Below are 15,581 nucleotides of genomic sequence, written 5' to 3'. Positions count from 1 at the left end.
AAGATTTCAGGATACATTTTATCTGCAAGCTGAAATCCTCATGGATTTAAAAAGTTTAAGTAGCCTCTATACCCAACATGAGGCTCAAACTCACAACCCCGAGATCAAGAGTCACACACTCCACTGCCCAAGCCAGAAGCCCCTAAACCCTCATGGAATTTAAAATGTCCATGAGCACTGTTGGCCCCCCAGATAGTTTCTCTCCTTCAGAAATATAACATAATCCACTCACTTTTTTTTCACTCACTTTTATATTAATGAAAAGATAAGTAATTCCTCAAAATTAGATGAGAAGGTTAAAATTTACCGAATGTTTTTTCCTAATCAAAGCACTTTAAAATCATTCCGTGGTTGATTTTTTAAACTCTGCTTAAACATTATGGGTTCTTTAGTACAGTGCAAAACAGGCTGACGCTTCCCTGTGGGAAGCATAAACTATCTACAGGAAGGACTCTGAGTCCCAATGCCCAGAGGCTACAGAACCGGCTCCTTTTGATCCAATCATCCAAGAAACTGATTTCTCAAGTTTCCTCTGGGTTAGCTATCTTGCTAGGTCTGTATTACAACCCAAAGCACAGACTTCCAGAGCACAGATCTGTAAATGGGCAGGTGTGGCATCGTGGTACACCCGACTAGGCATCTCTACTGTCAAGTGTGTCCCGTGTGAATCAAAATTGCACCTGGTGAATTTCATGAAGGCTCCCCCTCTCATTCTAGATGCCACCAAAATATCTTTAGCCGGGCCTATACTACACAACTGCAAAAAGTACCTAAAAATTAAGTAGATTCAAAAGAATGTGTTAACACCCCCAGATGTTTCAGATGGCATAAATTCATGCGTAGATATTTCAGAGAGAGATTCATGTGGATCTGACTGAAGAGGAAAGCTACTGAGTTAGAAATGCTGGAATCTGAGTGGAGAGGAGAGTGTGATGTCACCAGTGAGCCTCATACTGGGTTGGCCGAGCCGCTTCAGCTGGTCACCCTGTTACAATTAAAATCGTAAGCAAATGAGTAAAAATGGTTTCTCAGAGAGAAAATGAGGCTGAGAATCAGAAAATAAGCTGTAACCAGTGATAAAGCTAATTATTTGTCACCAGCATTTAAAATGTACAGTTAAGGCGGAAAGCCATTCATTTTACGACTAAAACCATCTGTTAGGATCTTTTTCATTTCGTGAAATACCTCAAGGGTCACCCCCCACTTTTGCTTGACTGGGTGCTTCCACTTCCTATTGTCTTCATCCCCTGAGTGTCCTGCGCTGGGCCGGGGGGGTTCATCTGGACTCCTCCACCAGCTTTGCCCCCTCCCGCCCCTCCCCTTCACTTGCAGGGGAATCTGAGTCCTGCTTCCCGGCTCCATAGCACTTGAGGGGAAACCCTATCCCTGACAGAGGCCCGCGGTGTCAGAACCCCACCAGCTCTTCCCCTCCCTCCTTCCTCCTCCCCTCTTCATTCAAAGATGTCCTTCAAGGGGAGGTCAGCTGGCCCCCTGTTCTTATGCCTGGCCTTTGCCATCTACAGCCCATCTCAGTCTTTGCCTTCATTCTTAGTCTAGCAACCTCTTGCAACCTCCTGTGACACCACCTCTTGGATTCTTAGCATTTGGCTACTCTCAGGGTCACTGTGACCCAAATAGGCTAAACCCCAACCCGAGGCTCTTAATCTACCACCAAGACCTTGCCCCAACTGTGTGTATGACCCCCCTTTCAATCCAGTGTTACTAGCTCATTTCCCTCTGCCTAAAAAAATGTGCGAATCCCTCTGCACCCCATCAGAAAACCAGAAGCAAAACCCTCACTGCTGTACTTCGAGCTACCCCTTCCACATCCGACTTGGTCTATCTTCAGGGTCTCTACATCTTTTTCCTCCTGGTACTTCTCAGGCCAGTGTGATTTTAATACTTTCATTTATAGTACCTTTTACACTACAGCAGAATTTTGGTTTATGTGTCTCCCCCATCTACCTAAGCTCTATAATACAAGGATCTTAGTCCCAGGGTCCAGCCCATAAATGGTGGGTTGAGTTAAATGAACAGGTGCTTTAAATTCAGTATTTCTCATCCCCAGCCAGGCAATTCTCTACAACATCCCAAGCCATCTGCTCCTGCCATTGTACTGGATTAGACCCTCTGAAACTCACATCTGGACCAGTATGGCCTCCTGGCGGAGCTCCCCACCTCAGCCTTGTCCTTTAAACCCATCCTCTACATTGTTTTTTTTTATTTTTTTTTTTTAAGATTTTATTTATTTATTCCTGAGAGACACAGAGAGAAGCAGAGACACAGGCAGAGGGAGAAGCAGGCTCCCTGCTGAAGCCTGATGCAGGACTTGATCCCAGGACCCCGGGATCATGCCCTGGGCTGAAGGCAGATGCTCAACCACTGAACCACCCAGGGGTCCCTACTTTGGTTTCTTTTTTGTGGAGTATGCTTTTAAAATCTAGTATCAGTTCATCTCTCCTGCTTAACACCTCTCCTGCTTGCTGAAGATAATCACCTTGGCATGACATCACAGGCCCTTCATGATACAGACCTCACCTTTTTTACTTGGTTCCAGCAACCCAACCTGCTGTTGCTAAGAATTACCACCCACCCCAGGTTTGGATGCCTATATTCATTCTGTTCTGCAACTTTTCTAGAACTTTTTCAGTGCCTGGCATAACAGGTGCTCAAAGGATATTGGCAGAATGAATGATGAAGTGTTTTTGTTTGTTTGAAATCATATACATGGTACACAGAGCACCAGCTTTGTCACCTGAAAAACTTGGGGTCTAATGCAGGCTTTGTCTCTTACCAACTCTGCGCCCTGAGCTCCGTTCTTTTCTCTAAGCCTCTGTTTTCTCACAAATAAAGCAGAACTAACAACCACCTTCCAAATAGTTGCTGTAAGGGCTGAGTTCACAGATACAAATTAAATAAAATATGTAAGAACAACATGCTTAAACCAACTATCTGAAACAAAAAAAATCATTCGGTACGCTGCATTTTTTAAGTACTAAGTTGGTTCTAAACGGTGCCAACTCATACATGGCCAACATTTCCTGATCATATACTGAAATTAATTAGGGATCGAGACTTAAGAATCCTCCAATTTGTAGTTTTGAAGATCACTGCTTTCAATGGCACTGGAGTCTCAACAGAATGTAGCTCCATCCAGCCCGGCTTCTTGTGGGTGTCCTTGGCTGTTGAGATGGCGAACTGCTCGTTGTCACGGATGGCATCCACAGGAGCGAGGCGTCATACAGCAAGGCATTACTTTAGAGGTTAGATGTATTTTCTTTCAAATTAGTAACTCTGCACTAATTTACTGCACATAAAACAAAAGCAGTGGCGTGGAGCTCCAGCAGTTCCCTGGAGCGTGATTACTCACCATGCAGGCGGCCTGCACCGCCTCAGACACGTTACCCGCATTAGGCTCGCACCAGAAAACATGGCACTCAAAGCGCTGGTTCCCAGTGTCCATGATGAAGGCAAATGTATGGACATCCTTCCCGACACCCATGAAGGACAGGAATCGCACGCGGCACTCCACTAAGGTTTCCTCTTCATTCTGCAAGACATGCTGGTCAGCAGCCCGCTCTGTCTGTGAAGCCAGGTGACAGTCATAAACGTGCTCATTTCTTAAATTATAGACTCAAGCCTGGAGTGGCTGCGTACAGACACTGGTATTCAAAATATATAGCTAGACTGGATTTAGAAAGGACTCCTATATTTTCTAAATATGTCCGGAGAGGCCATCACTACTATATGGGTGTCTCATCGACATTTAACTATGCTCTGAACTACACTACTGTGCTTCTGTGTGTTCTGTTCTCTGTCTGCCACACTCCAAGCCTGTGTGTTCACTGTGGGCAGGGGCAGTGTCATGTGTACTTCTTAGGCTTTGCCCACACAGGGCACCTGGTGGCTCAAAACCCATCTGCCCAGGCGAACCCACTGGAAACCTCAGAGCACCAAGAGAAAAGGAGCTACAGGATCTCCTTCTCATGCTAAGTAGCACACTGTTTCACATTTCTATCTAAAACCATGTAGAAAAGCTGCCAAATCACTCCTCCCCCTCCACAAACTGGCGTCCATATGGTATCCATATGATGCAGTGTAAAGAAACGTTCAGAATCCATTCTTACAAACACCACATCCTTTGCATCAACCATATGCAATTTCTGAATTAGTAAACACATCCAGAATGTTGACTTTTGGATCATTAACATCTCAACTTACTAGATATTCACTCAGGTGCTATGGAATTCTTTCATAGGCAAATGAAACTAGCCTGAGACACCATGAAGTTTTCTTGGGAGAAATGATGTTTAGGTCGAGACCCGGGTAAGGGTTGGGTAGGCAAAGGGGTGAAGCACAGAAGGAGCAGCACTTGCACACGGTGAGGGAGAAAGGAGCTTCTTAGAGACTTAAGAAGACCCAGCTTGGTGGGCTGTAGAGGCAGGCAGGGCCAGTGAGCATCACTCCTAACTCCTTCTGAGAAGGGGAACTGGGCTTGAAGGTGACCTTCCAGTGGACGGCATCGAGAGCAGGCCAACGCCTTGTGCTCTTTCCACAACAGGTGCTTCACAGAGGGAGAACTGAGAAGTGGTCACGAGCCTAGAGCAGACCACCTGGACCGAATCGTGAGCTTGTTGCTTCTAGTTGTTGTGACCACGGGCACTATTTGCCTCAGTTTCCTTAACCAAAGAATGGGTAATTTGATTTGAGGCTAATGCTGGCTTCTCTTGATGACCAGTGGCCTATGCTACCAACGACAGAACAAACCAGGGGACTTTCCACAACAGAAGTGTCTCCTGTGCCCCAACTCCAGACAAACAGCCCAATCCATACTGAAAGCCTGGAGACGAGCCCGAACACCAAATCCCACAATGAGTGACTGCCGGTGTCATATAGGTACCTCTAGCAAATTACTTCAATCTCTTGGGCACCAGAGCAAGAAAGAATTGGGAGCACCAAAATAGATGCTTCTTGGTTCAAAGAAAAGCAAAGTTATGCCAAGATCCAGACACAAAGGACAGAAAAAAGAAAAAAAAAATTTAAATGCTGGCTATTTTAATCACAATTAAGCACACCCCCAGAGGTCCAGCCTTGGCTTTGTGTCTCCATTTCACGGAAGATTACTGTAGCCAGAGTTTCACTGTAACCCATGAAGACCCACCGCGCATACAATCCCACTCACCTTTTCACTGATGACAGTCACAGTAGCATCGGCCACATTCATGTTCACAGACAGCCAGTCCTCCTGGTTCGACGAGGTCATAAGACTTTCTATGGCATTGTTCAGGGTATCCATTCCTGTGGATAGAACAGATCACTGAGGAAGCTCCTAAAGCCATTTATCATTCTCGAGTGTGGGCCCAAATCACCCAGTAACAGCTACACCCAAGCAGATCTTTTTTCTTTTTTCTTTTTGGTATTTCGTTGGGAGCATTTCATTGCTTGAAAGAAAAAAACCAAACAAACAGCTTTTTCAACAGAAAGAAGGGTCATGAGAACCTCCAGAGAGGTACCCAACTGGACCGTGGTACTACTTTCCTTCCAGAGAGTCCCACCCCGAGTACATAAATAGCACTTAAGCAAATGTTACCTTTCCCTAAGCAAGGAGCCTTGGGAAAGGGAACGGGACAGAAGCCAGCATCTTCCAAAATACCCCACCTTCCTCCATCTTACTCTGTTCCTTACAGAAGGCCACATCTAGGAGGCCCGCCTCCTGAGCAGGGTGCACGATGCCCCGGGCCCTGCTGCAGGGTGTTGTGTGGCAGTGTGAGCGGGGAGGTGGGAACAGCAGCTTCACTGAGGCATCATTCACATACAGCTCACTCATTGGAGGTGTACGATGCACTGGTTTCTGGTATATTCACAGGATTGTGCAAACCATCACCACAATCAAATTTAGAACATTTCTATAACCCCCAAAAGAAAGCCTGTATGTTTTAGGGGGTCACCATCTATTTCTTCCCAGTCCCCTGGTCTGTCCAGAGGTTGGTCTATTCTGGACATGTCATACACATGGGATCATACGGCGTGTTTCTTTGTATCCAGCTTCTTTCATTTGGCTTACTGTCTTCCAGGCCAACCCACGCTGGTACTTCATGCCTCTTTACTGCCAAGTAAAATTACCAAGTACAGCAGTATTCCATTTTTGGGGGGGGGGCAGTATCACATTTTATTAATCCATTCATCAGTTGATCGACATTTGTTTCCACTTTTTGACATTGATGAATAACGCTGCTGTGAGAGTTGGTGTGGACAGATGTTTTCATTTCACTTGGGTAAACGCCCAGGAGCAGAACTGCCGAGTCCAATGGTAACTCTGCAGTTCACCTTTGGAGGAACGGCCAGACTTTTTTTCCAGAGTGGCTGTGACCATCTCACTTTTTCCCAAGCAGTGCATAAGGGTTCTGATTTCTCCGCAGCCTCTTCTCCCCAGGGGAAGGCTCCATGTCCCAGCCTCCTTTGAGCATGGTACGGCTGAGCAACCCAGCTCTGCCCCAGGCTGTGAGCCAACTGCAGTGTGTGCCGCCTGGGGGTGGCACCTCGAAAGGAAGGCATGAGGGCTCCCTCGGCCTCCACCCCCCACCCAGTGGTCACCAGCACTGATGGCGGTACCCGGTCCCAGAGCGGGCGGCTCCCTGCAAGAAGGGCGCAGCCCTTGGGAGCCCTGGATCCTGCATCTCCACGCTACAGTGTGAGCCATGCGTGTGCCCTGTTAAGTCCCTCTATTCTGGGGACAACGTGACGGGGCAGCTTAGCTCGTCCTCTATTGCTCTCTGGATCAGGACCATGTACGTGCCCTGACTGGTGACAGTGCAGGGGCTTGATTCAAGACGGGGGAGAGGGATTAGAGGAGCAGAGCCCACCCCTCGGGGGGACGATCACCTCCCAGGAGCTCCCAAGCGCTCACAAAGTCAAAGGACATAAACGTTTCACATACCGACTGGTTTGTCTACGGGTAACATGCCCAAGTACTGCACGTGGAACTTCTGGACCAGCTCAGTCTTTGGTGTTGGAAAGTCTACTGCAGGAGAACAAAAGCAACAGACTCTTTCACCGTGGTTCGGACACCCACAGCCGGCCGCCACGCTGTGCGCCGTCCGGATTGCCCAGCACACCGCCCGCGCCACGACGTCCTGTTTCTAGAGGGGGTGCGGCCTCTGTTCTGTGAGAAGAGCATCTCTTCCACCAGACACTGCTGGCTCTGTCACTCAAAATCCCACCTGACTTTCATTTCTAGGCAGGGAAGCATTTGAAAGCAGGACGTGGGATGGATGCATTAAAAGCTGCTACTGTCTTTTTTCATATATGCTAAATCCACCGGTTTTGATGGCCTATTTGGGAGGAGTGGTTGGTGGCCCAGAGAAAACTGAATCACAAAGGGCACCGAGACAGGAAAATAACAGCATCCCCCCACGTGTCTCCAGTTTTATTTTATAGACCTGACCTCTAACATTATGTTAGTTTCAGGTGTGCAACACAGTGACTCGGCGCTCGTACGTATCGCCAAAACGATCACTGCAGGAAGTCTCCTTGACGGTGATCATTATAGTTGGCAAAAAAAATTTTTTTTCCACGTCAACCCACATATTTTTAGACCAGCTGGTTCTTATCTCACACTATACATGAATTATAGAAGCACTAAAGATAATACTCTCTAGTCTTGTCCAATAACAACAAAACTCATCCTGGTCCTTTGTACCTAATCCTGTCGGCACAAAACAAACTCTGGGCCAGGAGGACCCCCTAGTGCATGCTCGGCGAGCATCTGTGGGTTGAGCATGTTTCTGCAGGAGACTAGAAATGGCAGGGAACCCCACGAGGCCCTCTGGGTCTTCACCAGGCTGCAGAGCGCCAGCATGAAGGGAGCAGGTGCTGCTCGCCTACCTTGCAAGGGAACGTCGAGGTTCACATTGGTTCTTTCCTGTAGGGAACTGCAGGCCAGGGCTTTGGCATTCTTCCGTTCGGCCATAATCTGAAGAGGAGAAAACACACCTGTGGTTTGTGGTTACAGACCCCATCTTCAGCTTTTCCAGCCAGGAAAGGGCCTGAGGTGACTTTACTTCCAAGTTGAATAGGTTTTCGTCTACCGCCTGACCACCCTCCTCTGCGTCGCTGAGCTACTTGGAGAACTGCGCTCATTTTCCCCAGGGGTAACAGGTGAAGGACTATCCCCCTGAGGAGCAATCTCCTGATTGCTTGGAAATGCTTCCTCCTTTCCCCAGGCTCCCACCTCTAGGGAGACAACCCAAACAAATACCCTCTGCTGGTCCACTGCGGTCACTGGAACATACAGCAACAGACTTTTCTCATTGCTTCTGAATGTTAACTTCTTGGCACCCTTTTCAGGGCTCGGGGGTTAGTGTTTGTGGGTTCAAATCCCTCCTTCGCTACTTACTAGCTGTGTGACCTTGGGCCAGTCACCTGACCCCTTGTGTCTCGTTTCCTCTTTGCACGTGGGAATAATAATATTTATGTCCCCAGTGATAATGTGTTGTCAGTTCTGAGGACTGAATGTCAGCACTCAGAAATATTCCCTGCTCTGGGGGTTGTTATTCTCAAATCTGTTTGCGGTCTGCTGTTAGGGGCACTAGGATCATTTTTCACTCCTGTTCACGAAGTGCTGTTGGTTTAGGGACTGGAGGAAACCCACCCTTCAGTGACCCCAAAAGCAACTCCTATCTTCATTCCCAGCCCAAGCTTTCCATTTCAGGTGGAACAAAAGTGGCTTCCTCCCCAGAGCTCCACTCCAGCCCTCTGTGGGTCTGTGCCTGGGATGGCAGGCAAGAGGGCTGCTCACAATAACATCACATTTTTAATGAGCACTTGCTCTGTGTTAGGGCCATGTTCGGGGGGCTTTACACTAGAATACAAGCTCCACGAGGACAAAGATTTCTTTCTTTCCTGTTTTAGCCTCTGCTGTATTCTTAGAACAGGACTTGGCACACACACGATGTTCAGGGCTATCTGCTGCCTGAATGAATGGAGAAAATGATGAGCAGGGAGTGTGCTGCAAAGCTGCAGGCTATGCCGGGGCCCGTCAATGCCAGAGTGGGATAAATGGTGATGGCCAGACCAGCACCGACCCTGCATGCGCTGGTCACCCTGCATGCCCTGGTCACCTGGATCAGAGCCGGCCCAGCTCCTACCCCTCCCTTAGGAAACGTGGCTGGCACCTGCTTTGCTTCTGATGTGCAGATACCAGGCTACAGCCTGGGCCTGGCTAGCTGAGGAAGTGCTGTGATGAGGTGGGGTCTTGACATCTGCCTCGAACCAGAAAGGTGATGCTCAGCAGGGGGGGTGGCCAAGTCTCATGTTCAGATTCAGTAAGTCAGTCTGGGGGTGGAAAGGCCTGGCTGAAGGACACCTGTGCCAGTGCCCTGGGCACTTGGCCCACCACTATTTGAACACCAGCTGGCGGTGATGTTGCTAAAACATCAACCATCCTGGTACTGCACTCCTTGGAGGTCCAGGGACAGAGTGGCCAGTGGTCTGCTCTCTACTGGCTCGCCCTTGGAACACTGTGTTCATTCAGGGGGGGCCAACTAGAGAGCACAGAAGAGGGTTAGGAGCCTCGTAACCTTGTGACCCAAAAGAGGTGAGGATTCTGGAGGAAGGAGGAGGACAGGAACAGGACTGCACAGACACCTGTCTAGCACCCCCAAACGTACAGGTACAGTCCACAGCTTCAAAGGTCTTCCAACAGTAAAGGGCTGCCCAGCAAGCAGATGAAATGGAGGACTCTTTCTCTGTGGCTATAGATCACACATCTCAAGTAAATCTATGGAGGTTCTGGAGGGGATGATTTCAGGTTTACGCAAGAAAGAACTCTTTAACAGCCAGAGCTAGAGCTGCTCAATAATATCACTGTCTCCTGAGAAGTGCAAGACCCTGTTAAAGGGGGTCACGGAGGTGCAGGCAGAGGATGGGGATGTTTCTATCAGGACTGCTCTGCTGGAGGGGAAGGAGGAAGGGAGGCTGGTCTGGCGACGTCCAGCTGTCCATCCTCATTCTGTGCCTCTGGTTAAAGCAGTGGGACCTCACCAGTGTAAGACCTTGACCACAGCCTGCCTCATGGCTGGTCGGCTTCCAGGAGCAGCTGTGTGTCCTCCTGAAGCCAGTGTCAGTCAGCTGCCTGCATTTCCACAGACACCCAGGTGGTTTCTTTCTTTCTTTCTTTTTTTTTTTCTTTTTAACTCATGAGAGAGACAGAGAGAGGCAGAGACATAGGCAGAGAGAGGAGCAGGCTCCATGCAGGGAGCCCGATGTGGGGCTTGGTCCCAGGACCCCGGGATCACAGCCTGAGCCAAAGGCAGTTGCTCAACCACTGAGTCCCCCAGGAGTCCCCTCTTGTAAAAATATTTTCCCAGGTGGTTTCTTATCATCCTCCCCTTTTCCAATGTTTTACGCTCAGATCTGGGGCCGTGTCCCTGAAAAGTCTGCCCCGACTTCTTTCCCCCTTCTCCCTGTCAGGGCTGGGGATACGCATCTCCACGCACCGGCCCTGCCACTGTTCTGTCCACCTAGCTCACCCTGCAAGCTGTGGAGGGGCCCAGGCTTGGCTCATCTCGGAGGCAGAGCATCACTGAGAGCAAGAGTGCTTTATCCCAGGGGGCTACACAGATGGTCTGCCCGTTTCTCCCTGAACACGACATGCAGGCCAGCATCCCCCCCGCCTTCATATCCCCTTCCCTGCTCAGGCAGAGAGAAAGAAAAACAGAGGGACGGACCCCTGCATCCTGGCCCACCTTACCTTGGAACAGATTTCGTGGAGACTTGTGGCGATGGCTTTTGCTGGTGTGTCACATCGAAATACGTGACATTTCAAAATCCTCGTATCTTTGTCTCTTGCTACGTAAGCAAAATCTCTGTGCGAACAGAATTTATCAGGACATCAGAAAAGGGACCTCTAGCAACATACGCTCTAGTTACGAATGTTAGCTGAGCGAGCGGCCAGCGTGTCGGTGGCAGAGTAGGTATGTGGTGGGCAGAACCAAAACGTAAGCTTCACTAGCTGCCTGGGACACAGGGACAACTCCAGGGATTTAAGAATTCATCTCTGAGTAACTATACTGTTTCCCAAAGTCAATGTCCTGAGCTCCTGGAATCTCTTACGACCAAAACTGAATTTTAAATTTTTTATATTATTTATTTATTTTTAAAGATTTTATTTATTTACTCATGAGAGACACACAGAGAGAGAGGCGGAGACACAGGCAGGAGGAGAAGCAGGCCTCATGCAGGGGAGCCTGACGTGGGACTAGATCCCGGGACTCCAGGATCATACCCTGGGCTGAAGGCAGACACTCAGCCACTGAGCCACCCAGGGGTCACAAAACCGAATTTTTTAAATGAACCTTCTATCTAGAGCAATTATGATTATAGAAGCAAGAAGGGGCTTGAGACGACACGGATTTGCATGAGTGCTACCAAGACAAACACGGTGGTGCAGCGGAAGCAGAACAAGAAGCTCTGATGTGCAAACATGTGCCCGGAAAATGAGCAGAGCCCCAGCTGCTGGGGCCAGGTGACAGGCTGTCACCAGGCAGGCTGCCACACTGGGAGACAGCACAGACTGAGAGCCTGTCAGGGCCGTGAGATCCCGTTGAGTGGCTCACCCCGACTGAGGTGAGCTCACACACCTCGGGGAGCGTGCAGCTGGCGCTGGATTTTCGCCTCTTTTACTGATGACAAGGGTAACGACTGGGACAGTACCTGGCTTCAAAGAACCAGGCTGTGCAACTAAATTCCTCCCTGTGATTATCGGAGGACGACGATGGTTTAAAGATCAAAGTGCTCAAGAAAAAGAAATGCTCGCGTTGCTGCATCCGGATCACCATGATCTCCTTGTATATGTTGGTTAAGCCAGGACACGGTCTGCAGATTGTGTCTACAACCGCAGAAGAATTTATTATTTATTTATTTTAAAAAGATTTTATTTATCTATTCATGAGAGATGCAGAGAGAGAGAGAGAGAGAGAGAGAGGGACACACAGACACAGGCAGAGGGAGAAGCAGGCCCCACAGCAGGGAGCCAGATGTGGGACTCGATCCCGAGTCTCCAGGATCAGGCCCTGGGCTGAAGGCAGGACTAAACCGTGGAGCCACCCGGGCTGCCCCTGATGAATTTATTTTGAATGGTTCCTCTTCATGTAAGAACCGGTGGTCTTTTCAGACTATGATAATCACTTTCCTCAAGATACTCTTGGCTCTTTGGGAAGGCACAGGGGTCTACCCACTGGAGGCAACTGGCCATCGTGAAGCTGTGGCCAGAAAAGCCTACCCTGCATCGCATGCCATGTGCAGTGGGGCTCCCCACCCCGGCTCCAGGTCGGGGGCACTTCGGCCTCAGCCTGTCCACACCTGACTTCAATACCTGCTCCCTCCTACCTCCTCCTTCCACATGTTCTATCTCGGCTGGCGTCCTCTAGGCTAGAACCAAGAGGCCTTCCTACCCCCCCTCCCCCAGCACCCCCTAACTCCCCATGTCTGGCTTCCTGAAAACGTCCTGAACTCATCCTCCCCAGCCAGTTCCACCACCCCTGGGACAGTCTAAGCAGGTGGCCCCGCCCCACCTCGCCTCACAGGGTCTCTACGCCCTGGTCACAGTGTGGGACTCAGGGCTGGGGGGAGCACCCTTCCCAGTGCTGCCGCGGTGACTCATTCACCCTGGGTTCTGTCAGTATCTGTGACAGTCTGCATTCCCCACGACTCTCTGAAGCTCTGTGAGGATGGTACGTGCCTCATCAACCCCAATACCCACCCCAGACCCGGCCACGGAGGTCCTGACTGACTGGTCCTTCCTCTTTCAGAACAGCACCTGCAGCTTGCATCCCAATTTCCTGTGGGGAAGCTGACCCTTGGCCAGAGGTGCCCACGGGCTTTATGACCGTGGGTGGAGGGGTGGGTCTGGGCGAAGAGCTGGGCCCACACTGAGGGTTGAGCAGTCTTGTCCTACCCTGTGCTCCTGAGGCCTTTCCGTTCTTGTCTCAACCACTATCAAGACAACATATTAAATAAGAAACGAGAGAAGGCCTCATTTCTGGAGAGCATGCTCAAGGAAAGCCCTGTTTCTGGCCCCCAGCTCTCCGGGTTCTTCTCTTTCCTGGATGGATCCTAAAAGGATATACGTGGTGTCTTGCCACACACAACCGTCTTCCTTCAAAATTCTACGTTCAGCTGCCATTTCTCCAAGGCCAAACCTCTTTGGTTCTCTGATCACCCACTCAAAGTCCAAACTCTGTCTGGATTTCTAGAGTTTCGAAACCTGGCCCACCTCCTCTTCTAGCTCCCTTGTTCCAACCATGGGGCTCTCTGCTCTGTTCCAGAAAGGCAGGTCTCGATTCATGGCATGTCCTCTTGCGTGGCCACTGGCCTCCCGGTACCGCCTGGGGTGCACTGCGGTCCATCCAGCTCAAAAAAGCCTGCTTGGCCCTCTGTGCCCCAGGACATTGCTTGTGTCTAAACTCTTGCGGTATTTAAATTCTGTAGCACAAAGGATAAGAGCTTGTCACATCCTACCTTTCATAGTTACTGTGCAGACCTCAGAGTGTCTGTTCTCAGAGACAGTAGGAAGCAGCCAGGGACAAAGGAATCATGACTCAGGCAACCTCAGTTCTAGTCTCAGTCCTGAGTCCAGGAGCTACAGCAACTCAGGCATGGCATCTAACCTCATCTCTAAGTGAAGGAGCTGAGAAACACATTTCCAAGGTTCTCGTCGGGCTGTGATACACCATGAGGTAAGCTTCCCAGTCCCAGCCTGGTCTTCAGGACCGCTGTTGGCCTGCGGTGCAAAGCTACCATCCGGGAGGAGGACACCAGCCCTGGTCAACGAGCAATGGCCCATCCTAGCAAACTGCAGCTCCACGCCCTCCGCTCTTTATTATGCAACCCCCTGAGGAGCAATTTTTAAAAAAATTATTATTATTAATCTTCATTTTCTTCTGGCTCCAGGGAAAGTGATTAATGCCTCAGGCAACCATCTGGAACCCACATCTTCCCAAGGGAGAAGCTTAGCAGCCAAAGGCTTTGTTTCGGGGATTTTTTTTTTTTTTCCTTCCAGCTTTGTCTTTTCCTGTGGGCTTTCAGGTACCGGGCTAATAGATCCGGGACACAGGAAATCTGTCCTGTTGGGGACAGTGAGTGAGTCCTGCAACGAGCCCTCTAGGGGCTTCATCTGCTTCCCCAGGGAGGAAAAAATGGGAGTTCTCTCCTCACTACCAGGGTCAAGCGATTTGCAAGGGAGACCTATCCGGAGCCAAGCTAAATACCCACAGGCCCCAGGCTTGGGTATTTGTAAGCTGTGGTGAGTCCTCTCTTTCAGACCTGGGGCACGGACAAGTCGAGCAACTTCCTTTGTGTGCAATGAAATGCATGTCTGATCTAATTTCATTATTATTTGGAATGAAACCCAAATATCGCTTAACTGGTTGTTTCAAAAGCTCAGCTTTTCAGCACCTCATTTCTGAAAAAGCCTGTGGTCTAGACAGAATCAGGAACCTACTAAGATGCTCTCAGCCCAATTCCAGGATCTGGGAATGTGTTAGCTCACACGGCAAAGGGTGATCAAATAAAAGATGTTGAGATGGGGTTGTTATCCTGACTTATCTAGTTGGGCCAGACACAATGACGGGGAAAGAAGGACTTTGCTTCTAAGTAAGTGACAAACAGGAGCAGCAGCCACCAGCTAAGGAAAGCCGGCAGGCAGTCTTTAAAAGCTGGAAAAGGCAAGGAAATGGATTTTCTCTTGGAGTCATTAGACGTGCCAAAACTGTGATTATACCTGGAATACTCATTTTAGATTTCTGATCTCCAGAACTGTAGCAGAATAAATTTGTGTTGCTTTGAGCCACTGTTTGTCGTAATTTGTTAAAGCAGCAATCGGACTAATATCACTGCTAGGGGGCTTTACGGTCTAACTAAATTATGATTTAATTAAAGATTTTTATTTAAAAACATATTCCATTCCATTCCACAAATACCTTCTGAGCCACGATTACGTGCCAGGTAGACAAGGCTCCGGCTAGGAAGCCCACTATCTAACGGTACAGGTGTCCAGTGAGATTCATGGTGCATCTTTAAGTATCACACAGACCTCACCAGGTGAGAAGGGCAGCAGACAGTTCCCAGAAGGTTCTGTGAGCATGAGCAAAGGCATGGCTGTGAGAAAGTCCACAGAGCATTCGGAAGAACTGTTGGCCCAGTGCATACACCTAGGTACTGCGGCAAAGGGCCACGGTGGGACTGCAGGGAGGTTGTACCTGTGTCCCCCCCACAGCCTGGCCCTCAGAGCCTCGGAATATGGCATGTGACCCTGCACAATACGTGTTTTAAAAAGTTTCTTTGGGTGGGATGAAGTGGGTCAAGGGAGACATTGACTGGGGGCTGCTGCTCAATGTCCAGGTGAGTGGAGGAGTATGAAGCAGGCTAGGTTAGCATCTGTGAGAACAGGGTAAGAGGAGGCAGACGGAAAGGAGGTGCTAGAAGGATGGCTGGCAGGACTGATGGGTGTGGCTGATGAGAGGCCAAAGCCAGAATGACTCTTGCTGGGCCAACTAAGCGCCCTCGAATGCACCAGGCCAGGA

General features: G+C 49.5%; 1 protein-coding gene across 14 annotated transcripts in view; it reads right to left on the bottom strand.

Annotated features, from left to right (window-relative positions):
• APBB2 (amyloid beta precursor protein binding family B member 2) overlaps positions 1 to 15,581 on the bottom strand; it is a 375,499-nt gene that overhangs the window by 5,097 nt on the left and 354,821 nt on the right. For 12 of the 14 annotated variants that reach the window (XM_025438365.3, XM_025438369.3, XM_025438364.3 and 9 more), the window contains 5 exons: positions 10,751 to 10,865; positions 7,885 to 7,972; positions 6,938 to 7,021; positions 5,183 to 5,298; positions 3,371 to 3,550 (listed from right to left, as the gene is read on the bottom strand). In XM_025438365.3, coding sequence (XP_025294150.1) covers positions 3,371 to 3,550; positions 5,183 to 5,298; positions 6,938 to 7,021; positions 7,885 to 7,972; positions 10,751 to 10,865 — 583 coding nt within the window. The remainder of the gene's footprint in view (positions 1 to 3,370; positions 3,551 to 5,182; positions 5,299 to 6,937; positions 7,022 to 7,884; positions 7,973 to 10,750; positions 10,866 to 15,581) is intronic. The other 2 variants (XM_049108653.1, XM_049108650.1) reach the window with 1 other exon arrangement.

The sequence above is a fragment of the Canis lupus genome, chromosome 3, assembly GCF_003254725.2.
Source record: "Canis lupus dingo isolate Sandy chromosome 3, ASM325472v2, whole genome shotgun sequence".
NCBI lineage: Eukaryota > Metazoa > Chordata > Mammalia > Carnivora > Canidae > Canis > Canis lupus.
The sequence above is the reverse complement of the archived record's forward strand: the minus strand, read 5'-3'. Positions and strand labels throughout refer to the sequence as shown.